The sequence below is a fragment of the Mobula birostris genome, chromosome 7 (genome assembly GCF_030028105.1).
Source record: "Mobula birostris isolate sMobBir1 chromosome 7, sMobBir1.hap1, whole genome shotgun sequence".
NCBI lineage: Eukaryota > Metazoa > Chordata > Chondrichthyes > Myliobatiformes > Myliobatidae > Mobula > Mobula birostris.
This window is the reverse complement of record NC_092376.1, coordinates 174,790,007-174,816,397: the sequence shown is the minus strand read 5'-3', so window position 1 is coordinate 174,816,397 and position 26,391 is coordinate 174,790,007. Positions and strand designations below refer to the sequence as shown.

Sequence of the window (26,391 nt, the reverse complement as noted above, 5' to 3'; positions counted from 1 at the left end):
AGTGTCTGTGGGTGGGTGTGTGTATTGGTCAGTGTCTGTGGGTGTGTGTGGGTCAGTGTCTGTGAGTTTGTGTGCGTCAGTGTCTGTGGGGGTGTGTGGGTCAGTGTCTGTGGGGGTGGTGTGGGTCTGTGTCTGTGGGTGTGTGTGGGTCAGTGTCTGCGGGGGGGGTCAGTGTCTGTGGGTGTGTGTGGGTCAGTGTCTGTGGGGGGGGGTGTTTGTGTGTAAGTGTCTGTGTGTCTGTGTGAGAGTGTGGGGGTGAGTGTGTCTGTGTGAGAGTGTGTGTGTTGTGTGTGTATGTGTGTGTGTGTGTGTGCGTGTGTGTGTGTGTTTGTGTGTGTCTGTGTGTGTGAGACTGTGTGTTTGTGTCTGGGTGTGTGAGATTGTGTGTGTCTGTGTGAGAGAGTGTGTGGGTATGTCTGTGTGTGTCTGTGGGTGTGTTTGTGGGTGTGTGTGAGAGAGAGTATATATGTGTGTGTGTCTGTGTGAGAGTGTGTGTGTGTGCGTGTGTGTGTCTGTGAGAGTGTGTGTGTATGCGTATGTGTGTGAGAGTGAGAGGGTGGGAACAGGTTTTGTTTTGCTGCTGTTGTTGTTGTTTGTGTTGTTCTGCTGAACAATGTGAACATGCTACATTGACGCCAGAATGTGTGGCAATACTTGTGGACTGCCCCAGTACATCGTTAGGCTGTGATGGTTGTTAACACACATGATGCATCGATGTTTTGAAGTAAAGTGGATAACTTCACTCAACTTCAAAGTCACTGAACTGTTCCCACAACCTATGGACCCACTTTCAAGGACTCTTTATCTCATGTTTTTGATATGAATTGCTTAGTTATTATTGTTTTCTTAGCTGAAGCTGGTAAAACCTGAGCAACAAGCACACTGATGTCTCCATTGCTGGGAAAATTCAGACTACTCTAGTGGTGTTTAGTATTGTGGCTTCCTGAAGATTTATATAGATATTGCTGTGTAGAACTAATTGTTTAATGCTATTGTGTGGTGCCTTTGGGATGATAAAAGTTGTAAATATTACTTTCGGGACAATGTGTACCCTCTTCATGTTTCATAGTCTTTCAATTTCCTCTTTTAGTTCAGCACTTATTATTTTTTTCTTTCTTTTTGTATTTACACAGTTTGTTATCTTTTGCACACTGGTTGTTTGTATAGACCGTCCTGTTGGGTGCGGTCTATTCTATTGGTAAAAAAAATCTCAGGGTTGTATATGGTGAGGATATATACTTCAATAACAAATTAACTTTGAACTTTATGTGTTGCGCAGAAACCTCGCTATGAAATCCGTTGGAAGGTCATTGAGTCAATCAGTTCTGATGGACATGAGTATATTTATGTTGATCCTACCCAACTGCCATACGACTCTAGTTGGGAGTTTCCAAGAAGCCAGCTTTCCCTGGGTAAGCTCCCAAATTTGTTCAAATCCAATCATCTTCAACCATACATGATTACAGGTGCCCCCTGCTTTTCGAACATTCACTTTACGAAACCTCACTGTTACGAAAGACCTACATTAGTTCCCTGCTTTCGCTAACAGAAGGTGTTTTTACTGTTACGAAAAAAGCGGCGCGCGATAAAAGGCAGCGCACAAAAAAAAAGCAGCGTGCGCCCGGAGCAGCCGCTCTCCTCCAGATTCGGAACGGCATTCTTGCCGGCATTGCTTAAACACGTGCCTGTGAGCAGCCGTTAGCAAGATGAGTTCTAAGGTATCGGAAAAGCCTAAAAGAGCTCGTAAGGGTGTTACACTTAGTGTAAAACTAGACATAATTGAGCATTTTGATCCTGGTGAACGAAGTAAGGACAAAGTGAGTTTGGCTTGTGGAAGCTGACGAAGATGATGTTGAACAGGTTTTGGCATCCCATGACCAAGAACTGATAGATGAAGATCTGATGCAATTGGAAGAGGAAAGGATAACAATTGAACCCAAATTTGCAAGATGGTTTGAGTGCTTACAAAGAACTGTATGATAGAAAAATGCGCGAGGCTCAGCAGTCAAGCATACTGTCGTTTTTCCCGGCTACCGCTGTACCCCTGCATGCTTCGCGGATCAGTATCGGTTCGCTGCCCGGAGGGTGGGGACCACTACACCACCCCAACCTGCGATGACTCAGTCTAACACACCATCATCAGTGTGCTCGGCGCTGTCTTCCCGATTTCTGTAAGTGATACTCCACTGCACATACATTATTTCTACTTTATATCGGCTGTGTATTTTTACGTGTTATTTGGTATGATTTGGCAGCTTCATAGCTTAAAGGTTACTGGAGAGCGCTTGCGCCGTGTTTTTGCCGAGAGTGCTTGCGTGAGATCTTTGCTACGGAGAACAGTGCAGGCAATGATTGTGGAAAAGTATTTCTACTTTATATAGGCTGTGTATTTATCATATCATTCCTGCTTATTTGGCATGATTTGGTAGGTTATTTTTGGGTCTGCGAACGCTCACAAAATTTTCCCATATAAATAAATGGTAATTGCTTCTTCATTTTACGACATTCTGGCTTACGAACCGTTTCATAGGAATGCTCTACCTTCGGATGGCAGGGGAAACCTGTATAGCCTAACAAAAAAGTGTTCGTCCAGGGCCAAGGTGCAAATCACATTGCCAACAGCAGAGTACACTACAAATAGTACGTGGCACAAATAGCACATATGGTTACGATTTCAGAAAAACATAGTCACAGAGGAAAAAAGGTAACATAGCCCTTCACTGAGTGGATGTAGATTGCCCTGGTCCAGCTTGTTCTTCCAATAAGCAAACACTAGAGTGCAGCACTGAGCACACACTGGAGGGCAGCTCCGATAAACACCAGAATCCCGGAATCTTACTTAATTGGGGGTGATATTGCATGTGGCTTTAGACCATATGACGTGGGAGCAACACTGGCCCATTCTGCCCACTGAGTCTGCTCCACTGTTCCATCATAGCTGATTTATTTTGGGTGTTAGCACCCAGAGGAAACCCACACGGTCACGGAGATAACATACAAACACCTTACAGTCAGCAGCAGGAATTGAACACCAGTTGCTGGTGCTGTAAAGAATTACGCGAACCACAGCGCTACTTTGCCTCCCATAGCTCAAAAGCCCTGGATGCAGTTTTCTAAAGATGATATAGACACTATGGATGAAGAGAATGGGGTTGAGAGGGGTAAAAAGTATTCAGGTGTCACAGAAGTGCAGCAGTTAGTGCAACACTTTTACAGATTGGGGCATCGGAGTTCAGATTTCAATTCCAGCAGCTCTGAAGAATGTATGGGTTTCCCCCGAGTCCTCACATTTCCTCACACAGTCGAAAGACATTCTCGGAAGGTTATTCAGTCATTGCAAAGTTTTCTGTGATTAGGTTGGGGTTAATTGGGGTCGCTGGAGCGATGTGGTTCGGAGAACTGAAAGGCTGTAATCAGCGATGTATCACTAAATAAATAAATAGATCAGCTGTGAAGGAGCAGACTCGATGGGCTCAATGGCCTAATTCTGCAACGTCTTATGGTTTTAAGCTACACCCACCGAGCATTTGCCCAGCCAGAGTCTGCAAGCATCTGCCCGCAGATATCCCAGTGGACTGGGTGCAGTAACATCCTGGTGAAACATAGAAAACCTACAGCACCATACAGGCCTTTTGGCCCACAATGCTATGCCGAACATGTCCTTACTTTAGAAATTACCCAGGGTTAGCCATAGCCCTCTATTTTTCTAAGCTCCATGTGCCCATCCAGGAGTCTCTTAAAAGACCCCATCGTTTCCGCCTCCACCACCATCACCGGCAGCCCATTCCATGCACTCACCACTCTGCATAAAAAAACTTACCCCTGACACCTCCTCTGTACCTGCTTCCAAGCACCTTAAAACTGTGCCCTCTCATGTTAGCCATTTCAGCCCTGGGAAAAAGCCTCTGGCTATCCACACGATCAATGCCTCTCATCATCTTATACTCCTCTATCAGGTCACCTCTCATCCTCTTTCGCTCCAAGGATAAAAGGCTGAGTTCGTTCAACCTATTTTCGTAAGTCATGCTCCCCAATCCAGGCAACATCCTTGTAAATCTCCTCTGCACCCTTTCTGTGGTTTCCACATCCTTCCTGTAGTGAGGTGACCAGAACTGAGCACGATTCTCCAAGTGGGGTCTGACCAGGGTCCTATAAAGCTGTAACATTACCCCTCGGCTCTTAAACTCATGAAGGCCGATGCACCGTATGCCTTCTTAACCAGAGTCCACCTGCGCAGCAGGCTGCAGGCTGCAGGTGACGCATATTTTGCCCTCCAGATGTGCTGGTGGCAGGTGTGGTTCCATCTAGTTACTGACTGTGTCTTCACTACTCGACCCAGATGTGTGGCTTAGTGCCACCCAGATGTGGAAGTTATATGTGCTATCACATGAAGATGTCCATAGTTTACACAACCATATTTAATTATAAGAAATAATTCATTCAAAAATTAATGTTGCAGAAAAAGAAGATTAAATTACCGTTATATGCCTAATGTACTTCAAAGCATCAAAACATGCCGTGAAATGTGTTGTTTTGGGATGACCAACACGTTCGAGGATATGTGGAGGGTATCCCAATGTCTCTGTAAACTTCTTCACCCCTTCTACCCCTCCCTGTGTATACCGTTCCAACCTCCTATACCCCCTCTGTGTGAAAACCCCCATTCTAAACACCTCCCTATCTCCATAATCTGCTCCAGCCCTTCTACCCCTCCCTCTGTATACCGTTCCAACCTCCTATACCCCCTCTGTGTGAAAACCCCCATTCTAAACACCTCCCTATCTCCATAATCTGCTCCAGCCCTTCTACCCCTCCCTGTGTATACCGTTCCAACCTCCTATACCCCCTCTGTGTGAAAACCCCCATTCTAAACACCTCCCTATCTCCATAATCTGCTCCAGCCCTTCTACCCCTCCCTCTGTATACCGTTCCAACCTCCTATACCCCCTCTGTGTGAAAACCCCCATTCTAAACACCTCCCTATCTCCATAATCTGCTCCAGCCCTTCTACCCCTCCCTGTGTATACCGTTCCAACCTCCTATACCCCCTCTGTGTGAAAACCCCCATTCTAAACACCTCCCTATCTCCATAATCTGCTCCAGCCCTTCTACCCCTCCCTGTGTATACCGTTCCAACCTCCTATACCCCCTCTGTGTGAAAACCCCCATTCTAAACACCCCCCTATCTCCGTAATCTGCTCCAGCCCTTTTACCCCTCCCTGTGTATACCGTTCCAACCTCCTATACCCCCTCTGTGTGAAAACCCCCATTCTAAACACCTCCCTATCTCCATAATCTGCTCCAGCCCTTCTACCCCTCCCTGTGTATACCGTTCCAACCTCCTATACCCCCTCTGTGTGAAAACCCCCATTCTAAACACCTCCCTATCTCCATAATCTGCTCCAGCCCTTCTACCCCTCCCTGTGTATACCGTTCCAACCTCCTATACCCCCTCTGTGTGAAAACCCCCATTCTAAACACCTCCCTATCTCCATAATCTGCTCCAGCCCTTTTACCCCTCCCTCTGTAAATCCCCCATTCTGTACTGCTGTCTACATCTGTAACCTCCTCTGGCCACAGTACCCCTCCCTGTGTAAGCTCTTCATTCGAAACCCCTCCCTATCTCTGTAACTTCTTCCAGCCCTTACAGCCCTCTCCATGAACCCCCCCTCGCCCCCGCCATTCTGAACATGCCCCTACCTCTGTATCATTCTCAGGGCCCTGTACCCCACCCCCATGAAAACACCCATTCCGAACCCCTCCTTATCTCCATAAGCTCCTCCAGCCCCGAAACGTCTCTCTGTGTAAACACTTCATTCTAAACCTCTGTCTATCTCTGTAACCTCCTCCAGCCCCGATACCCCTCCCTGTGCAAACTCCCCATTCTTCACCTCTCCCTCTCTCCATAACCTCCTCCAGTTCCTGTACCCCTCTGGGTGTAAACCCCCCTCCTCATTCTAAACCCCTCCCTATCTCCGTAACCTCCCCTAGCCCTTATACTCCTCCTGTGAAAATCCCTGTTCTAAACTGCTCCCTAGCTCTGTAATGTCCTCCAGCCACTATACCCCACCCTTCGTAAACCCCCCCACTGAGCACCCACCATTAACCTGTGCTTCCCTCTGCTACCCCACACTCTGGTCATCTCCATTACCTGTGCCCCACAGCCCCAGAGATCCAGGTTTCATTGTGTCCACTGCGCTGTCTTTGTGGAGTCTGTACGTTCTCCCTGTGACTGGGTATTCCAGTTTCTCTCCCACTCCCCAGTGGCTTTCAGGGTTGGGTGATCAAATCCACCACTGGGTATCTCTGATCTTTGTGCACTCCCATTGGATCCTGCAGGAAGAATGCTCTATTCTGGAGCGTTTGGCCGGGTGGTGTTGGGTGGGCTAATCGGCCACTGGGTATCTCTGATCTTTGTGCACTCCCATTGGATCCTGCAGGAACAGGAAGAATGCTCTATTCTGGGGCGTTTGGCCTGGTGGTGTTGGGTGATCTATCAGCCACTGGGAAGCACTGACTTTTGTGTGTTGGATCTTTCAGGAAGGACGCTCGGTTCAGGGGCATTTGGCCGGGTGGTGGAGGCCACAGCTCAGGGCTTGAGTCAGTCCGATTCCATCATGAAGGTTGCAGTGAAGATGCTGAAGAGTGAGTCCATGTTTCCTCATCTGGCAAGGGGAGGGGCGTGGTGTCCATTAAGAGCAGGGAACGTAGAACAATACAGCACAGGGACAGGCTCTTCAGACACGGTTTCTGTGCTGAAATCACTGTCAATTAATGTTAATCATTTCTGCCCCCTCATGATCCATATCCCATCATTCAAGTGCCTATCTAGCATTGTCGACATTGTACCATTTTTCAGAACTTTTTAAAAACAGCACGCAGATTGTTCCAGTTTTTTCAGAGCAGCTTTAACACAATATCCATGTGATCATGTTCCTCCATTTCCTGCACATTCCAAAAGTTTCTAAAGGTACGGAAACTGCCCTGCGGCGGACAGGAAGGCTCTACAACGGGTAGTCAAAACTGCCCAATGCACCACAGACACCAGCCTACCTACCATGGACATATATACAGAAAGGTGCCGGAAAAGGGCTGGTAATATCATGAAGGATCCCACCCACCCTGCTCATGGACTGTTTGTCCCACTCCCATCAGGGAGGAGGCTATGTAGCATCCACACCAGGACCACCAGACTCAAAAACAGTTACTTTCCCCAAGCAGTAAGGCTGATCAATACCTCCACCCACTAACCCACCCCTCCATACTCCCCACCACCACTACTTTATCATTTCCTGTCAGTCATCTTGTGTACAGACACTCCTGTGCCCACTCTTACTTTATGGACATATAAACAATCTATATGTATAAGCCATCTTATCTATTTATATTTATTGTGTTTTTATTATTATTATTGTGTTCTTTATCTTATTTATTGTGCTTTTTGTGCTGCATCAGATGCGGAATAACAATTATTTTGTTCTCCTTTATGCTTGAGTGCTAGAAATGACATTAAACAGTTTTGAATCTTGAAAGTCACAAGAGGATTTGAGAGGGTGTCTGGGATCATTTGAGAGGGACCATGTTCCCCCTGACCCTCTCTGTTGTGTTTTGCAGCCACTGCCAGGACCAGTGAGAAACAAGCTTTGATGTCCGAGCTGAAAATCATGAGCCACCTTGGGCCTCACCTCAACATCGTCAACCTGTTGGGTGCCTGTACCAAAGGAGGTAAAATCACAATGATGCCCCCCATTCCCACCCTCTCTCCTGTCATTAGGCTCCAGGCCAACAGGAATCATAGCCTGAATCCTGAGGCCTACTAAGCCAACCTTCGCTGACAAAGGCCTGTAGGCCTCAGGCTCACCCTGAATCCAGGCCGGACCTTAACCAAAACTTTGGGCCCAGTGCATCGGCTGGAGCCCACTGTGCACGAGAGGCAGTAGGCTGGTGGCTCACTTTACTGGTGACATCCCTCATCCCACTGCCCCCTTTTACACAGGGTCCAGGAGTGAGGGAGATTCCAGAATGGTTCAGTGATTTCCCATCCCTATGCCAGGCAGAAGTACCTTTGATACGGTGTTGATCACCTAGGCCACAGAATTCATCACCTATGAGGAGGAGATGAAAATGAGGGTGAGGGAGGAGGAGGGACAGGTGAGCATGAGGATGAGGGTGGGGGAGGGTGAAGGTGAGGTTGAGAGTGCAGTAGAAGAAGGTGAGAGTGTGGGTGGGGGAGGTTGAGGTTGAGGGAGGAAGAGGGGAAGGTGACGGTGAGGGAGGAGGATGAGAGGATGAGGGTGGGAGAGGGTGAGGTTGAGGGATGAGGTGAGCATGACGGTGAGGTTGAGGGTGGAGGGGAAGGTGAGTGTGATGGTGAGGTTGAGGGCGGAGGAGGTGAAAGTGAAGGTGGAGGAGGGGAAAGTGAGGGTGGAAGAGTGGAAGGTGAGTGTGAGGTTGAGGTTGAGGGTGGAGAAAGGGAAGAGGAGGGTGAGGATGAGGATGGAGGAGGGTGAAGGTTCTCCCTCAGTTACTCTCTTCCCTCTGCCCCCAATAGGCCCCATCTACATCATCACCGAGTACTGTCGCCATGGCGACCTGGTGGACTACCTGTACCGCAACAAGCACAGCTTCCTACAGTTCCACGGCGAGGTGGCACGGACACCCTCTACCGGGACCTCTGACAACATGAAATTCGAGAGGATGAAAAGGTAACTTTAGTCTGCCTGAACACCGACCGAGTGGACCCTGGCTGGAAGGTCCCCACTCTTCTGACCAAGGCCAGAAGTGAGCTAGCAGAAATAATATGGACCGATGGCGAAAGCCACCCAATTCTCTGGTGTCCCACCAGAGGCTTGTGTGTACGTGATTTTATTCCACAGACCAGGGTGACGCTTCACCACCCTGCTACCTCTCCGGTGTAGAGTTACAACATTAGAAGTACATTGACACCCCATTCAGCATCCTGAGACTTGATGAAAGGGTCACCAACCCCTCCTCCTCCTCCTCTCCCTCCCTTCTCCCCTTCCTCTTCCATTCCCTCCATCCCCACCCCCTCCCCCGGGCAGCCTTGACCATTCCTGGGTCAGTCTCCTGGAACCTCAAAAGGACTCCTTTCCTCAAGACTTGGGGCAGATGTTTCCTATAGTGGGGGAGTCTAGGACCAGAGGACACAGTCTCAGAATAGAGGGATGTCCATTTAGAACAGAGATGAGGAGGAATTTCTTTAGCCAGAGGGTGGTGAATCTGTGGAATTCATTGCTACAGATATGGTGGAGGCCGAGTCTTTGGGTATATTTAAAGCAGAGGTTGAGAGGATGTCAAAGTTTATGGGGAGAAGGATGGTGAATGGAGATTGGTAACAAATCAGCCATGACGGAATGGTGGGACAGAGCCAATGGGCCAAATGGCCAATTTCTGTTCCTATGTCTTATGTTCCAAAGGGCTATCTTTCCCTTTGCTCCCTCCTTAGTCCATCTGAGGTGATGGTTTAGCCACAAGAGGTGTGTGTGGATCAGTGGAAGAGGGAGGCGTGGGCTGGCTGAACAATTCTGGGAGTCAGACACACCCTCAACCCAAAGGCCAGCAGTTTCCCATCCAGTGAGTAACTGTGTGGACCATTTCCTCATGCATTCTCCTGGTGTTTGTCTTGGCTCAGACTATGGTAAGTCTGGTGTCCACCCCACACCACCCCACCCCCCACCCACAAGAGGGCAGGTTTATCTACAGAGAGACAGGCAGACAGAGATGAACTCTGTATATATGTGTGTGTGTGTGTGTGTGTGTGAGAGAGAGAGAGAGAGAGGGAGAGGGAGACTGTGTGTCGGTGTGTGTGTGTATTGTGTGTCTATGTGTGTGCTTTGTGTGTGTGTATGAGATTGTGTGTGTGAGAGATAAAGAGATGAACAATTTGTGTTTGAGATTGTGTGTGTGAGAGAGATTAACTCTGTGTGTGTGTGTGTGTGTGTGTATGTGTGTGTGTGTGTGTGAGAGAGAGTGTAAGATTGACCATGTGTAACAGTGTGTGTATTGTGTGTGTAAGAGAGATGAACAGTGTGTGAGAGAGATTGTATGTGTATTTTGTGTCTGAGAAAGAGATGAGTAGTGAATGTGTGAGAGTGTGTGTGTGTCAGAGAGAAAGAGAAACATTGTGTGCATTGGAGAGACAGACTGCATGAGAAAAAGAGAGTGTGTGCGTGTTTGGGTGATACTGTGTGTCTGAATGTGTGGAGAGTCTGTGTGTGTTAGTGTGTGAGAGAGAAAGACTGTGAGGATGTGAGAGGGACTGTGTGTGTGAATATGTGAGTGTGTGAGAGAGTTGATTTGTGTGAGTGTGAGAGGGACTGTGTGTGAGTGTGTGAGAGAGTCTGTGTGTGAGAGTGGTGAGAGACTGTGTGTGTGTGTGTGTGTGTGTGTGTGTGAAAGAGAGAGAGAGGGAGAGAGGCTGTGTGTGTGACTTTCTCCCTCCTCCCCTCCCTCTCCCTCCCTCTCTCACTCTGCCCGTGTTCTCTCCCCACAGTTACGTGGCCCTCTCCTTCGACAGTGACGGGGGTTATATGGACATGAACAAGGAGGATCGGCTGGACTACACCCCGATGCTGCAGGCCCGGCCCCCACCTGCCTACGCACAGATCGCCCACTCTGACTATGATGGACCCTACCTGCAAGAGAATTATGCTCCCACCGGTAACTCTCTGCCCCCTCATCCCCTTCCTCCCTCCCTCCCTCCTCTCTCCCCCACATCCTGTCCCCTCAGCCCCTCACGCCCTCCAGCCGACCCCGCCGTGGCCCTTGCACCTTATTGTCTAACTGCACTGCACTCTCTGTCTGTCACCGTGCCACTTTATTCTGCATCCTCTTTTCCTTTCTACAACCTCAATGTACATGTACAGAATGTCTGGAAGGCACACAAATTTAACACTGGCCTAATCACAGGACAATTTACAACGACCAGTTAGCCTACTAATCGGAACGGCTTTGGAGTGTGGGACAAAACCAAAGCACCCACAGGAAATCCATGCGGTCACGGGGAGAACGTGTTAACTCCTTAGAGGCAGCTGCAGGAATTAAACCTGGGTTGCCTGTGCTGTAAAGCCTTCTGTTAACCACTATGTTAACGTGCTGCCCCACGTTGTCTGGTGTTACAGGGCGCATCTCTGGCCCTGAACTCCCTCTCTCGATACCCACCTCCTCAAGCTTGGGCCATGACTGCCATCTACTGGCTACCAGCCTGCAGTGCATGCAACCGGAAATGAGATGAAAGATTTAACAATTACACCAGAAAACATAGGAGAAGAATTGGCCCACTCAGTCCATCATGGCTGATTTATTATCCCTCTCAACCCCATTTTCCTGCCTACTTCCCGTAACTTTTGATACCGTAACTAATCAAGAACCTATCAACCTCCGCCTTAAATATACCCAATGACCTGGCCTCCACAGCCGTCTGTGGCAATGAATTCCACAGATTCACCACCGCCTGGGTGAAGGAATTCCTCCTCATTTCTGTTCTAAAGGGACATGTTTCTATTCCAAGGCTGTGCCCTTTGGTCCTAGACTCCCCCGCCATAGAAAATATCTTCTCCACATCCACTCTATTTAGGCCTGTCAATATTCGATAGTTCTCAATGAGATCTCCCCTCATTCTTCTAAACTTCAGCAAGTACAGACCCGGAGCCCATCAAACGCTCCTCATACGTTAACCCTTTCATTCCCAGGGTCATTCTGGTGAACCTCCTCTGGATCCTCTCCAATTCCGGCATATCCTTTCTTAGATATGAGACCCAAAGTTGCTCACAATCCTCTGAGTGTGGTCTGACCCATACCTTATAAAACCTCAACATTACATCCTTGCTTTTATATTCTGATCCTCTGGAAATTAATGCTAACATTGCATTTGCCTTCATTACCACTGACTCAACCTACAATTTAACCTTCAGGGAAGCCTGCACGACTTCTGGCAGAACTCAGCAGGTCAGGCAGCATCTACGGAGAGGAATAAAGAGTTGACATTTCAGGCCAAGACCCTTCATTGCGACAACTGCCGACAGCTCTCTGCCCAAAATGTTGATGCCTGACCTGTTTAGTTCCTCCAACACTTTGTGTATTTGACTGTGTGGCTGAGTGTAGCTCTAACGCCAAATACAAATTCACCAATAACACCACTATAGTTGGACAAGTCACTGGTGGTGAGGAAGCAGCTTTACCGTAGTGATATACAGTAGGATACCTGGCTGAGCGCTGCCATAACAACAAACTCTGGCTCAACATCAGTAAAACTGAAGTGCTGATTGTTGACTCCAGGAAGGGGAACATCCGCCACTCAGTGTGGGTCAGTGTGGAGAGAGCTAGCAGCTGGCTGTTTACATATAGATGACCTGTCTTCGGCCCAACACATCGATGCAATCAACAGAAAGGCAGTTCAGTTTGGAGGTAAAGGAACTGTTCATCTGGATTTCCATCAAGTGCAGAATCTCTTGTGTTTACACACAGATAAGACTGGACGACAAAGGTGTTGCTTCCTGGATACTTTTGAGTGTGTGTCTTGTGGATTTTGGGCAGCTAATCATAAAATCGCCATGAAATTTCCCTATCACGCACCATTTTTTGTAATTGTCGATATTTTTTATTTCGATTCATAATCCAAGTCAGAATTTTGATGCCAAGATTAAGGAAGACATTTTTGTTGGTTCACAGATCAAACAGGTCATCAATGACAGGCAATTCAAAGAACTTCTAGTGGGACTGGAGAAAATTGCATTGAAGGCATTCAAGGATGTTGTTGAAAATTTTCTGGCACCAAGCTATGTGCAGCTGGTTGACAACATGCTTCAAGCATACAAAACCATGAAGTGCAATATGTCACTGAAGATTCATTTTCTGCATTCCTACTTAAACCTCTTCCCTGCAAATCTTGGCTCCGTCAGTGACGAGCATGGTACAAAGTTTCACCAGGAGATTGCAGTCATGGCTATTAAATCTGGGAGACATCCAGTCTCCCAGATGCAGTGAGTTGCAGCACCCTATAAATGAGCACGTGGACCACGTGGTCTGTAGTATTCTGTTGCTGAGATACGGTTATAGTTGTTCAGGCTCGGTGTTTATATTAGAGTAGTGGTTTGCACCACGCTTTACAGTACCAGCAACCAGAGTTCCATTCCCACCACTCTCTATAAGGAGCTTGTATGTTCTCCCCATGACCTCCAGGGTTTCCTCCCACAGTCCAAAGATGAACTGGTTGGTAGGTTATTTGATCGTTGTAAATTGTCCCATGATTAGGAGAGGGTTAAATCAGTGGGTTGCTGGGCAATGTGGCTCGAAGGGCTGGAAGAGCCCATTACACACAGTATCTCAGTAAATAAATAAATAAATGTACAGCGTTTGATTACTGCTACTGACTGTAAGGAGTTTGTACGTTCTCCCTGTTACCGCGTGGGTTTCCTCCGGGTGTTCTGGTTTCCTCCCACACTCCAAAGATGTACAGGTTAGGGTTAGTAAGTTGGCATGCTATGTTGCTGCCGGAAACATGGCGACAACTGAGGGGTGCCCACCAGCACATCCTCGGACCATATTGGTCGTTAAGCCTCTACTTTCGGACTTTGCACTTCTATATTCATGTCTTTACATCACCGATCTGAGCTCAAATCTCATTGCTGTCTGTAAGGGGTTTGTATGTGACTGTGTGGTGCTCCAGTTTCCTCCCACAGTCCAAAGGTTAGGGTTAGAAAGCCGTGGGCATGCTACAGTACGTCAGAGCCAGAAGTGTGGTGACACTTGCAGTCCGCCCCCAGTACTTCCTCAGCCTGTGAGGGTCGTTGATGCAAACAAAACACTTCACCATATGTTACATGTGACAAATGAAACGAATCTTTATTGAATGTGTTTGAAACCCTGCTGCCTTGCTATTGTCTGCTCTCACAGTTACCTTCTAATACCCGTAGAGTTTGCTCAAGGAAGATCCCCGGCCCCAGGCAGCGTTCCTGCTCATTCCCTGATGTTCGTCCGCTCCCCTAGGGAACGGACTCTGTTAGTTTCCCTCGCAATGAGGTTACCTTGATGGGTCTGTTAGCTCCTGTCGTTGTGCACCCTGCACCCCTGTCCCAATCAGAGAGTCACGTTACTGCCCGTGTCTAACCACTGGTTCTGTGTGTGTTCCCCTGAAGAGCAGGAAGTAGCAGAGCTCAGGCCGCTAATCAGCGACTCGCCCGTCCTCAGCTTCGCAGACCTGGTCGGGATCAGTTACCAGGTGGCACACGGAATGGAGTTTCTCTCACTCCGAAATGTAAGTGTGACCTCCTAGCACACCACACACGTGTGAGTGCTTGTGTGTGGGTGTGTGACTGTGTTTGAATGTGTGTACTGTATGTGCATGAAGGAGTGTATATTTGTGTGAGGTAGAGCAAGGTACTGTGTGTGTGTGTGTGTGTGTGTGTGTGTGTGTGTGTGTGTGTGTGTGTGTCCTGTTTCTGAATTGAATCTTTGCTTCTTATCTTTATCCCTCACTCTCTTTTACATCTTCCAGAAGGTGGGAAAGAGATTTGTTCTGGGTTGTTCTGCTGAACATTGTGAAAATGTTGTGTTGACACCGGAATGTGTGACAACACTTGCGGGCCACCCCCGGCACATCCCTAGGTTGTGTTGGTTGTTGGTGCAAACGACACATTTTACTGTGTGTTTCAATGTATGTATAATAACTAAACCTGAATCTGGATCTGAATCTGAATATGGATCTGAATATGAATCTGGATCTGCATCTGGATCTGATTGTGATTCTGAATCTGGATCAGGATCTGAATCTACATCTGGATCTGATTCTGAATCTGAATCAGGATCTGAATCTGCATCTGGATCAGAATCCGAATCTGGATCTGGGTCCAGATCGGGATCTGGAATCTGTACCTCTGGCAAGGTACAGTTAACTGGAGCAGACAGTCGAGGTGGATCTGGTCTCCATGAGATGTCCACCCAATTCCCCACAGTCATGGAGTGGCGGTGGAGCCGAGCCCCAGGAAGTGTTGCCAGTATCTCTGGCCTCGTCCCTTTTCCTGCAGCCTCAGCCCGGCCTCCCTCACCGTTCCCACAAACACAATACCAGCTCAAACTCTGCTGACCACTTCCTGACTCCACCAAACTCCTACACCCATCACCCCTATACCATGGAGGCCATTGGGCCCTCTTTCCCACCCCTATCCCATTTCCCATTAGTATTCAATCCTCAGCCTGAGGAATCTCAGTGACTATAGATCTCTTTGACACCCCGACCTCAGCCCAACCTCACCCTGACCTCATTCCACTTCACTCCAACTTCACCGCAAGCTCACATCTCATTAACTTCATGGCCTCTTCCAATGCTGCAAGATTCCAAAATTTTCGACATGAAGCCCCAAGTTATGGGGAAAAGTTGGGCAGGATGGGTTTTTATTCCTTAGATGCTAGGAGACTGATACAGTTCGGTACCAGCAGTGCCACAGAAGCAGCCAGTCAGGGTTGAGCTCAACGTAGGACTGCCTCAGAGACTCCTATTCTGGAGTTTTCCCTCAGGGTTTACTCCCAAAGCCTTCCCTGTGAATAAGTATAGTCACAAGGCAGCAGAGGTTTGAGATCAGAGTTCCCTTTTTCCTAGATGAGCTGCCAACCACAGTTACCGAGCCCCATCTGCCTGAAGTGACTGGTTTTAAAGTGCTAGTAATCCGGCTTTGCCTCTTCTCCTGTCAGTAGAAAGTAGAAACAGTTCCGCCGGGCGCCCGTGAAGGCCAGGAGCTAGACTTGGTTGTCAGAAGCCATTTGAGGTGCATGCCATTGGGAGCATTTAATAGGTAGTGGGAGCTTGACCCATTACCACCCCCGGCTATAACAGCCTCAGGAACCGGAAATTTAAAAGTGATTGGTAAAAAAGTACAGGGGGATGTCAGAGATGGGTTTCTTTACACAGAGAGCAGTAGGTACGTTAAACATGGTAGAGGCAGATACTTTAGGGACATTTAAGAGACGCTTTGATATGCACATGGAGAAATGGAGGGATACGTAGAGGGAAGGGCTAGATTGATCTCGGAGTAGGTTAAAAGGTCAGCACATCATTGTGGGCAGAAGGGCCCGTACTGTTCTATGTTCTATGGTTCTTAAACCTTCCACGAATGGGAGCAGATTTCCTCTATTTACCCTTCTGGCCCGTTGTAATCATATGTCCCTTTGGCTGGTTATTCTGTGAACTATGCTCAAGATTCAAGATTCAAGTTTATTTATCAAGTTTATTCAAGTTTATTTATAAATTTGGTCTTTATGCAGTGTTGCTCCCGATGATGCCACTGTGCTTCCAGGACATAATGAACCAATAATCGTTTTTGTTTTGACAGTGTGTCCATCGAGATCTAGCAGCAAGGAATGTCCTGATCTGTGAGGGGAAATTGGCAAAAATCTGTGACTTTGGACTGGCTCGGGACATAGTGAATGATTCTAATTATATTTCAAGAGGAAGTGTGAGTATCTAGGAACTGAAGATTAGATTTATTTGTCACACGTACAGTACATCGGAGCATACAATGAAATGTGTTGTTTGTGTTCAGTCAGATCAGAGAGGACTGTGCCTGGAGGAACTCGTCCCTCTCGGCCCAATTCTCAGATTCTGAATCAGGTTTCACTTCACCAGCATATGTCATGGAATTTGTTGTTTTGCGGCAGTGGTACATTGCAATATATAATAATAAAAATCTATACATTACAATAAGAAAGAATATATAATAATATTAAATTAAATAACTATTGCAAAAAGAGAGCGAAAAATAGTGAGGTTATGTTCATGGGTTCATTGTCCATTCAGAAATCTGATGGCAGAGGGGAAGGAGCTGTTCCTGAATCACTGAGTGTGTGTCTTCAGGCTCCTGTACCTCCTCCCTGATGGGAGCAATGACAAGAGAACATGTCCCGGGTGATGGGGTCCTCAGTGAGGGATGCCGCCTTTTTGAAGGCCTCCTCGATGCTAAGCATCTCCCTCCACAGATGCTGCCTGACCTGCTGAGTTCCTCCAGCAGTTTGTGTGTGACGTGCAAGATTTCCAGCATCTGCAGAATCTCTCGTGCTTATTCCATTAGGTGTTTCTTTTCAGTAAATTACATTTCTCTTTATAATTGTGCTATATTAGGTCTTTGACTGTGGCTCAAAGTTGACCAGGACGCTGCCTGTTATGAGGATAGGTTGAGTGAGCTAGGGCTTTTCTTGCTGGAGTGAAGGAGGATGAGAGGTGTACAAGATGATAAGATGTGAACGCAAGGAATTCTGCAAATGCTGGAACTCCAAGCAGCACACATCAAAGTTGCTGGTGAACATAGCAGGCCAGGCAGCATCTCTAGGAAGGGGTACCTGACGAAGGGTCTCGGCCCGAAACGTCGACTGTACCTCTTCCTAGAAATGCTGCCTGGCCTGCTGCATTCACCAGCAACTTTGATGTGTGTACAAGATGATGTTGGATTAGACTGTGTCATTGCTATTATCTTTTTCAGTTTAACAATTTATGACCTGTATGTATTTTATGTAGCTGTTTATATACATGAACAGTTACTGTTTAGTATGTTTCCTAGTGATCACAGTACTTTACTTGTCAACGTGGCGTGAGCGGACAGCGAGATTGTAAACCTGGTGGGAGCAAAAGATGTTGGGAATAGCGAGGGTGGGAAGCCATGGAAGGGATGTGGGACAGGTGGCAGAGAAGGAGTGTCAGGGGCGGTGGGGTGGGGAGGGGTTGGTGCGTGTGCAGACACACCCAGCCCTGAGACACCAGGCAAAATCATTGGATTTCAAACAATCGGTTTATCGATCATTACAGAATGTCTCTCTGGGGCTTCTTGTTCCCTCTCGTCTCCTTTCCCCCTTTTCCCAATCATGATTCCCCTCTCCCTGCTCCTTCCCACTCTCAGTCCACAACAGAGACCCATATCAGAATCAGGTTTATCATCACTCACATACGTCATGAAATTTGTTTACTTGCAGCAGCAACAGCAGTACTGTGCAATACATAAAATTACTGCAGTACAGTGCACCATAGCTACTGTATATATCTGTGCCTAAGACACCTGCACAGCACTGTCTATTCAATTGCTCAGTATGTTCCCTAGTGGTTATATGTGTATGATTCTGGAAGTTTCTCTGGTATCTATGTGGTATAAAGAAGAGCTGAACACACAGCCCCACCATCTTTTCAGTCTTTTTCTGTTCTCTGTTCTTAACTCCCAGACTTTTGCAGCTCTACGTTTCTAATTCTCTTTGTTCTATTAACACTTAATAAAACGATTGCAAAGCAGCAAGTTTTGTGCCTCTTCCCTGACTTCTGAAAGAACCTTAGATCAAGACATCAGATTCTAACAATGATACAAGGCACAGGTAGATTGTACAGACAGAGACATTTCCCAGGGTGGAACTGGTTAACATGAGGGGGTAGAATTTTAAGGTGATTAGAGGAAAGTATAGGGGATGTCAGAGAGTGGTGTGTATGTGGAACACCTGCCAGAGGGAGATACATTCAGGATATTAAAGAGACTCTTAGATGTGCACATGGATGATAGAAACATGGACGTTATGTGAGGGAAGGGTTCGATAGATCTTGGAGTAGGTGAAAAGGTCAGTAAAACATTGTGGGCCAGAGGGCCTGTGCTGGGCTGCAGTGTTCTGTATTCTGTGTAACTGTTAGCTGATGTGCTTTTCAGACCTTTTTGCCTCTGAAGTGGATGGCACCAGAGAGTATCTTTAACAACCTGTACACCACGCTGAGTGATGTCTGGTCCTATGCTGTGCTCCTGTGGGAGATCTTCACTCTCGGTAAGGAACTCCCCCTTTACCTCATCTTCCATTTGGCTCATTACAGCACAGTGCTACAACTCTGAGCTCCCCAGCTTCAGGTAACTCAGCCCCCACGCCTCTTCCAGCATTCTGCTCCCCACATACACACCTACCTGCCCGCAGAGTTAAACTCAGAAAAGCCTTTCGGCCCACAATGTCTGATCAAGCTGGGGTGGCGGAGTGAAGATACATTTCTACCAAAGGAGGCGTAAGGCGCTCTTTCCGTCTGCTAAGCCTTGGGCAAGGTATAGCACCTGCTTAGCCCAACACCCGCCTCCCTCCTCATCAGGGTCACGTGAAGCCCTGGGATCAGGTGGTGGATGGTCGTATGAGCAGCTGGTGCACATCACAAGTCCTGGTTATGTGACCACTGATGCCAGGCAGACAGTCTCTGAAGAGTTTTGATAATGGCTGCGGTCAGACATCTTGTAAAGACACTGCCCAGAATAAGGCAATGACAGACCAGTTCTGTAGGGAAAATTTGCCAAGGGCAATCATGGTCACGGAAAGACCGCGATCGCCCACGTCACACGACACGGCACATAACAAACGATTGTATCTGCTTCCACCATGACGTCTCGCAGCACATTGCAGGCCACCCGCCACTCTCCGCGTAAAAAACTTGACCCTCACATCTTTTAACCTTTCCCCCCCTCACCTTAACTGGATCCCCTCTAGTCATTGATATTTCCACCCTGGGACAAAGATTCTGACATCCTGAGAGGAACTCAGCAGGTCAGGCAACATCTGTGGAGAGGAATGTATAGTCACGGTTTTGGTTTGAGATCCAGACGAAGAGCTGACTTTTTATTCCTCACCCATCACCCGCCAGCTTGCTCTCTTTCCCATCCCTCCGCCTTCTCGTTCCAGCGTCTGCCCCTCTCCTTCCCAGTCCAGTTGAAGATCTGATTCTGTGCTGTCCTGCTCTGTGACCCTGTTGGATAGGTACAGTATGTGAGATGACCGGGCCAAACACAAGAGATTTGGGCTCCCTGGGTGGGTGCTGTGGTCAGCATGGGCTACCTAAGCCAAAAGGCCTGTATCCGTGCTGTGTGTGCTGTGTGGCTCTGTGAGTGAGCTGTGTGTGTGTGTGTGTGTGTGTGTGTGTGTGTGTGTGTGTGTGTGTGTGTGTGTGTGTGTGTGTGTGTGAGAGAGAGAGAGTGAGTTTATGTCTGTGTGTGTGTGTGTGTCTGTGAGAGAGAGAGTGAGTTTATGTCTGTGTGTGTGTGTGTGTGTGTGTGTGTGTGTGTGTGTGTGTGTGTGAGAGAGAGAGAGTGAGCCGAGCGTGAGGGTGTAACCCTCTCCCCTCTTCTTCCGGTGCAGGTGGAACCCCTTACCCAGAGCTGCCGGTCAACGATCAGTTCTACAACGCCATCAGGAGCGGCTACCGAATGCCCAAACCTCACTACGCCACCGACGAAATGTGAGTGGGGCACCACACAGAGGAGGGGCAGGGGAGCACTGGGAGGAGGGAAGGAGTGGCAGAGGGAGTAGCAGAGGTGTAGGGGATCAGAGGGTTGAGGCTCCTCGGGGGAGGCCCAGCCTTGGGTGAAGGCAATAGGTGAAGGGGGTGAGCAAAAATACTGTCGCACACCAAAACCCGATACCGAGACTCGGCTCTCAATTGCAGCCATTGTAGAAGGAGGGCTATTGAGTGAGAGACGAGGAGGAGGGTCCTTCTCGAGGACCTGAGGGAGGGGACTCTGTCTGAGAGAATGAGGAAGGAGGTGGTTTGAGGTTGGAGGGAAGGTTCATGAAGAAGGGAAGAGACCCTTAGGAGGGAATGAGGGAGTTGTCTCTCAGGTTAAGAGTGGAGGCACGTAGGAGGAGAGCAGATCCCACCAAAGAACAAGTTCCATAGTTTGAGAGAGTGAGGGAGTTGAAAACCTCGATTTGAGAGAGGTTAAGTTCCACAATTTGAGGAACAGGGACGGGTCCTTCTGTGTCTGGGTGGGAGACAGAGGGGAGGGATGAGCAGGAGTTGTTGGAGCCCCTTGGTGAGCTGTCCCTTGGTCAGTGGTGAATCTTTCTTGCAGATACGCCATCATGAAGAAGTGCTGGAACGATGAGTTTGAGAAGAGACCCTCCTTCTCCAACTTGGTCACGTCCATGGGGAACTTGCTCTCTGAGAGCTACAAAAAGGCAAGGATTGATAGGAGATCTGTGACTCGATTCACTCGGTTACCGTAACCGGGTACAGATCCAACTCTCGGGGGTGGTGATGAAGCAAATACGATAGAGGTGTTCCAGAGGCTGTTAGATAGGCACAGGAATATGCACTCTTCCATTCAGACACAGACAGCCCCCAGCCCCAGGGCAAGCTGCTCCGTGTGCAATCTAACAAGTGTTTTCTAAAGTTGTACATAACATCCCAACTGTTATACTCCATGCAACAACCAGTGCAGGAAAGCAGAGAACAGAATGTAGAACATAGAACATGAGACACGGACCATGGGAGCAGAATTAGGCCATTCGGTCCATCGAGCCTGCTCTGCCATTCATCATGGCTGATCTATTTCCCTCTGGCCTTCTCCCCATAACCTTTGATGCCTGACTAATCAAGAATCTATTAACCTCCGCTTTAAATACACTCAATGACTTGGCCTCCACAGTCGTCTGTGGCAACAAATTCCACAGATTCACCACCCTCTGGCTAAAGAAGTTCTCCCTCATCTCCGTTCTAAATGGACGTCCCTCTGGTCCTAGACTCTCCCTCAATGGGAATTATCCTCTCCGTGTCCACTCTATACAGGCCTTTCAATATCTGATAGGCTTCAATGAGATTCCCCCTCATTCTTCTAAACTCCAGTGAGTACAGACTCAGAGCCATCAAACACTCCCCATATGACAAGTCTTTCAACCCTGGAATCATTTTCGTGAACCTCCTTTGAACCCCCTCCAATATCAGCGCATCCTTTCTTAGATAAGAGGCTCAAAACTGCTCACAATACTCCAAGTGAGACCTCACCGTGCTTTATAATGCTTCATCATTACATCCCTGCTTTTCTGTTCTAAGATGGAAAATGGAATATAGACATTACAGCACAGTACAGGACTCCTGATGCACAATGTTGTGCTAGTCTATATAAACCTACTCTAAGATCAATCGAACCCTTCCCTCCCACATAACCCTCCATTTTTCTATCATCCACGTGTCTGTCTAAGAGTCTGTTAAATATCCCTAATGTATCTGCCTCTGCCCCCACCCACACACCCACCACCCTCTGTGTATAAAACCTCTTCAGAACCTTCCTGTGTAAGAAACCCACCTCTTTGGACTTTAGAATAGTGGTTAGCATAATGCTATTACAGAGGCTGTGATACTTAATAATGTTTTAATTCCTTCCTGCTGTCTGTAAGGAGTTTGTATGTTCCCCCCGTAAGCACACACTCTCCCTGCAACCACATGGGTTGCCCTGTTTCATCCCTCATTCAAAAGAAGTACCGGTTAGCAATTTAATTGGCCATATAAACACAGGAGATTCTGCAGATGCTGCAAATCCAGAACAACACACACAAAATGCTGGAGGAACTCAGCAGGTCAGGCAGCATCCATGGAAGGGGAAGAACGGACAATGTTTTGGGCTGAGACCTTTAATCAGAACATGATTAATTGGTCACGTGGGTGGTGTGAAGGGCCTGTTACCATGCTATATCTCTAAATAAAATAAATTAAAGTGATTAAATAAATCAATTGGACATCTCCTCCAACCTCTCCTCCACTCAGCTATACCATATGCCCTTTAACATCAATCACCTCTTTAATGGCTTCTGAAGGTCTTTGACAGCACTGTTTCAGAATCTGAATCCAATCCAGACTCCTTTGGGTATCAGAACGTGCTGATGTTGGTTACTTCTCCAGAGGTACGCGCAGGTTAGCCAGGAGTTCATAAAGGGTGATCACCCAGCCCTGCGCCGCACCAGGACCAGCACCCGCGGAGCCAACGACAGCGTCATCTACTCCAACTGCCTACACCTCAACGGGACGGACAACGGCTACATCATCCCGCTACCCGACCCGGTAACCCCCAAGGACAGCGCGGACGCCGGCAGTCCAGCAGAGGAGCCCTCCAGTGTGCCAGCTGCAGGGACAAGGCCAAGGTACGCAACTGGATCCGCGCGGTAGTGTAGTGGCTAGCGTACCATATTACAGCACCAGCGTTCGGGGTTCAATTCCCGCTGACGTCTGTCAGGGGCTTGTACGTTCTCCTCGTAACTCCCTGTGTTTTCTCTGGGTGCTCCGGTTTCCTCCCACATTCCAAAGATGTACGGGTGGAGATTAGTAAAATGTGGGCATGCTATGTTGATGCCGGAAGCATGGCAACACTTGAGGGCTACCCCCAACACATACTCGGACCGTGTTGGCTGTTGATGCAAATTATGCATTTTACTGTACATTTTGGTGTGTCGGAATCTGATGTCTTTAATCCAAGGTTCTTTTGGAAGTCAAGAAAGAGGCATAAAGCTTGTTGCTTCATGATCGTTTTACTAAGAACAAAGAGAGTTGGAAACAGAGGGTAGTGGGGCTAGTAGGAGAAGGGAAGGGAGAAGCAAAGAACAAGAACAAGAAAAAGATGGCAGACCAACGTGGTCAGTCCTCCTTATACCCCATAGATAAGAAACATTCCATTCAAATTTGTAGATAAGGGTTAACCAATCAGGTAGCCCCTATTCAAATAATGTGATACCAGAGAAGCTTCCAGAATGATGCAAAGAACTGTAACCACCAGAGAACAGAATGTATATACTGTACATACATACTGTGACCACTGGGAAGCATATTGAACAGTTATATGTATATAGGTAGGGTGCCATGGTAGAGTAGCAGTTAACGTGATACTATTACAGGTCAGAGGGTCGGAATTTGGAGTTCAATCCCAGCGTCCCCTGAAAGGAGTCTTGGCACGGTCTCCACGTGAAATGCGTGGGTTTTCCCCGGGTCTTCCAGTTTCCTCCCACAGTCCAAACACCTACCGGATAACTGAATTGGTCATTGTAAATTGTCCCACAATTAAGTTAGGGTTAAATCGGGGTTATTGGGGATTGCTGGATGATGTGACTCAAAGGGCCAGAAGGGCTTATTCTGCACTGTATCTCGAAATAAATACTAGCAGGCAAAAACTGTTAAACTGCACAGACAATGCAATTGTACAGTCTAATCCAACAGATGTGACAACTAAAGCTAATCTGACACATCTCTCCCTGTCTCAGCTCCCTTGTCTGTGGCGAGAGCCAGGAGCCGACTAGTTTATGCGATCTTCCTCAGATGACCGAAGATTGCAGACAACTTGAGATGGACACTGAAGCTGAGGGCAGTCAACCTGAGGTGGAGGACAGCTTCCTGTGATTGGTGGGCCGGCACTCACCACCGTTCCAGAACCTTTTATCACACAAGCTGCAACCCTGCTGGAGAAGTCCCAGATTAGTCCATCGCCTGATCCATCCTAAGATTCCTCAGGAATGCTGGGGTAACACCGTGAAAATGATGAAGTAGTGAATCTGTCTGGAAAAGGTTAATCTGAGCCACGGAACTGGGCATTAGCCTGCACTTCTGGGAATGTGGACCCCTGATTCTGTGCGTCCAATCCTTCTCACCCTACTTGGAAGGCCAGTCTGTGTGTCCAATCCTTCCCACCCCACTGGGGATGGTCAGTCTGTGAGTCCAATCTTTCCCACCCCACTGGGGATGGTCAGTCTGTGTGTCTGATCCTTCCCACCCTGCCTCTTCTTCTTAAGGCCACCACTCGTACTGGATGGGATAGGCCCCGACAGCAGCTCACCAGAGTCCTCTGTCCTAGACCAAGAGAAGGTTGACTGGCCCCATGGCTTCTGCTTTCACCATATGACTTCATACATCTTCTAGATGAAGATCCTTCCTCTCCCGGGGATGAGGACTTTGGAACTTCTGTTGGTGTTTTCTGGGTTTTTACAGGATGGAGTTAGCCCCATGTCCAACCCTCCTTCTCTCACAGCCGGGCTTGGGACTGTCCATGGTGGAGTTTCCCACCGCACCGGGGATGGACATCCGACTCGTCCAATGCTCCCCTCTGTACTGGGGATGATCATCAGGTGTGTCCAAGCCTTCCCAGCCCAGTAGGGATGGACATTGCCAAGGATCAGCCATGGCTCCAGCTCCCAGAAACTCCTCCTGGTTCTTATGAGTCTCAAAAGTGTAAACACACCCAATCTTCCTTCAAACTGCAGGACCCCTCTCCCTGTCTCAAAAGTGATGGGCCTATCTCTCCTCAAAACTGAGGACCCCTGTCCCTCCCTGTCTCCCCTCCAAACTGAGGGATGCTGCACCTCTGTCTCCCTTCCCAAACAGAGGGATTCTGCCCTTCCCTGTCTCCCCTCCAAACTGCAAGATCCTATCTCCCTTCCAAATTGCAGGACCCACCTCAATTCCCTTCCAATCTGAGGGACCATGCCCCCATGATCTCCCCTCTAAAGTGAGGGACCCCATCATCTCTTCCAAATGGAGGGATCTCACCCTCAACATCACTCCTCCAAAGAGAGGGACCTGTCACTCCCTGTCTCCCAACACACAGGGGTGATTCCTCCACTCACCCTCTGCTTCTTGCTGCTTCAAACCATCTTCCCTCTGCTTGGCTGCCCTCATACTGAGGGACGTCTTTCCTGTACAGATAAAACAAGTGCCAGAAACACTCAGTAGGCTGGTTGGGTGTTTAACGCTTGCTGCTCTCCATAGCCGCAGCCCGACCTGCCGGGTGCTTTCTCTCTTCCCTCTGTCTCTCCTCAAACTGAGAAGCTCCTCCCCCCCATCACTCCTTTCAAACTTTTCTATCACCTCCCAGCTTCTTACTTCATCTTGCCTCCCCCACCCACCGACCTTCCCCTCGCCTGGCCTCACCTATCACCTCTCAGCTTGTACTCCTTTCCCTCCCCCTCCTTATTCTGGCTTCTTCCCCCTTCCTTTCCAGACCTGATGAAGGATCTCTGCCCAAAACGTTGACTCTCTATTCATTTCCATCGAAGCTGCCCAACCTGCTGAATTTCTCCAGCACTTTGTGTGTTGTCTGTCTCCCTGCTCTCTTTCTCCTGACCCCTTATGGTAGTGGTTTGGACTTCCAACAACAATTCTCATTCCTAAGCAAACTACCTCCCACCCACATCAGAATCATCTTTGGGTTTGAAATCCAGGGACCCTGACCGTAGCTCAAAATGTTTGTCTTATATTAAGATGCACAAAGCTAAAACCAGTACAGTATTAGAGTATAGAATTAAAGAGAGAGAGAGAGAAAGTTCACTGTACTACCAAATCTTTTAAACTTTCATGAACTGAATACGAAAACATAAATCTATTAAGGACCACTTAGTAACTTTTCTGAACATCTAACTATGAATTTCCGATCAGAAGGACCTTATCCCTGGATCTAATCTGGAGCAAAACATTTTCAGGGTAATATTATCCAGACAAAAGCTAGATTAAAGTGATATAGTTTGTACAATATTGCAATATTAGAATTTATCCCAGCCAATTACAGTCACCTTATAGGTAGATATTTTTGCACAAAATGAAATTATATAAAGGAACTATTTTTCTCTTTA

The 26,391-nt window shown here is 48.0% G+C and overlaps 1 protein-coding gene across 3 annotated transcripts in view; it reads left to right on the top strand.

The window, feature by feature from the left end:
- Positions 1–26,391, top strand: part of pdgfrb (platelet-derived growth factor receptor, beta polypeptide) — a 108,426-nt gene extending 82,035 nt beyond the window's left edge. For all 3 annotated transcript variants that reach the window (XM_072264123.1, XM_072264120.1, XM_072264122.1), the window contains exons 12-23: positions 1,280–1,412; positions 6,541–6,645; positions 7,615–7,725; positions 8,552–8,705; positions 10,514–10,680; positions 14,157–14,275; positions 16,347–16,469; positions 18,690–18,801; positions 20,146–20,245; positions 20,859–20,964; positions 22,685–22,923; positions 24,034–26,391. In XM_072264123.1, the coding sequence (XP_072120224.1) occupies positions 1,280–1,412; positions 6,541–6,645; positions 7,615–7,725; positions 8,552–8,705; positions 10,514–10,680; positions 14,157–14,275; positions 16,347–16,469; positions 18,690–18,801; positions 20,146–20,245; positions 20,859–20,964; positions 22,685–22,923; positions 24,034–24,169 (1,605 nt within the window). In that variant the 3' untranslated portion in view covers positions 24,170–26,391. The remainder of the gene's footprint in view (positions 1–1,279; positions 1,413–6,540; positions 6,646–7,614; positions 7,726–8,551; positions 8,706–10,513; positions 10,681–14,156; positions 14,276–16,346; positions 16,470–18,689; positions 18,802–20,145; positions 20,246–20,858; positions 20,965–22,684; positions 22,924–24,033) is intronic.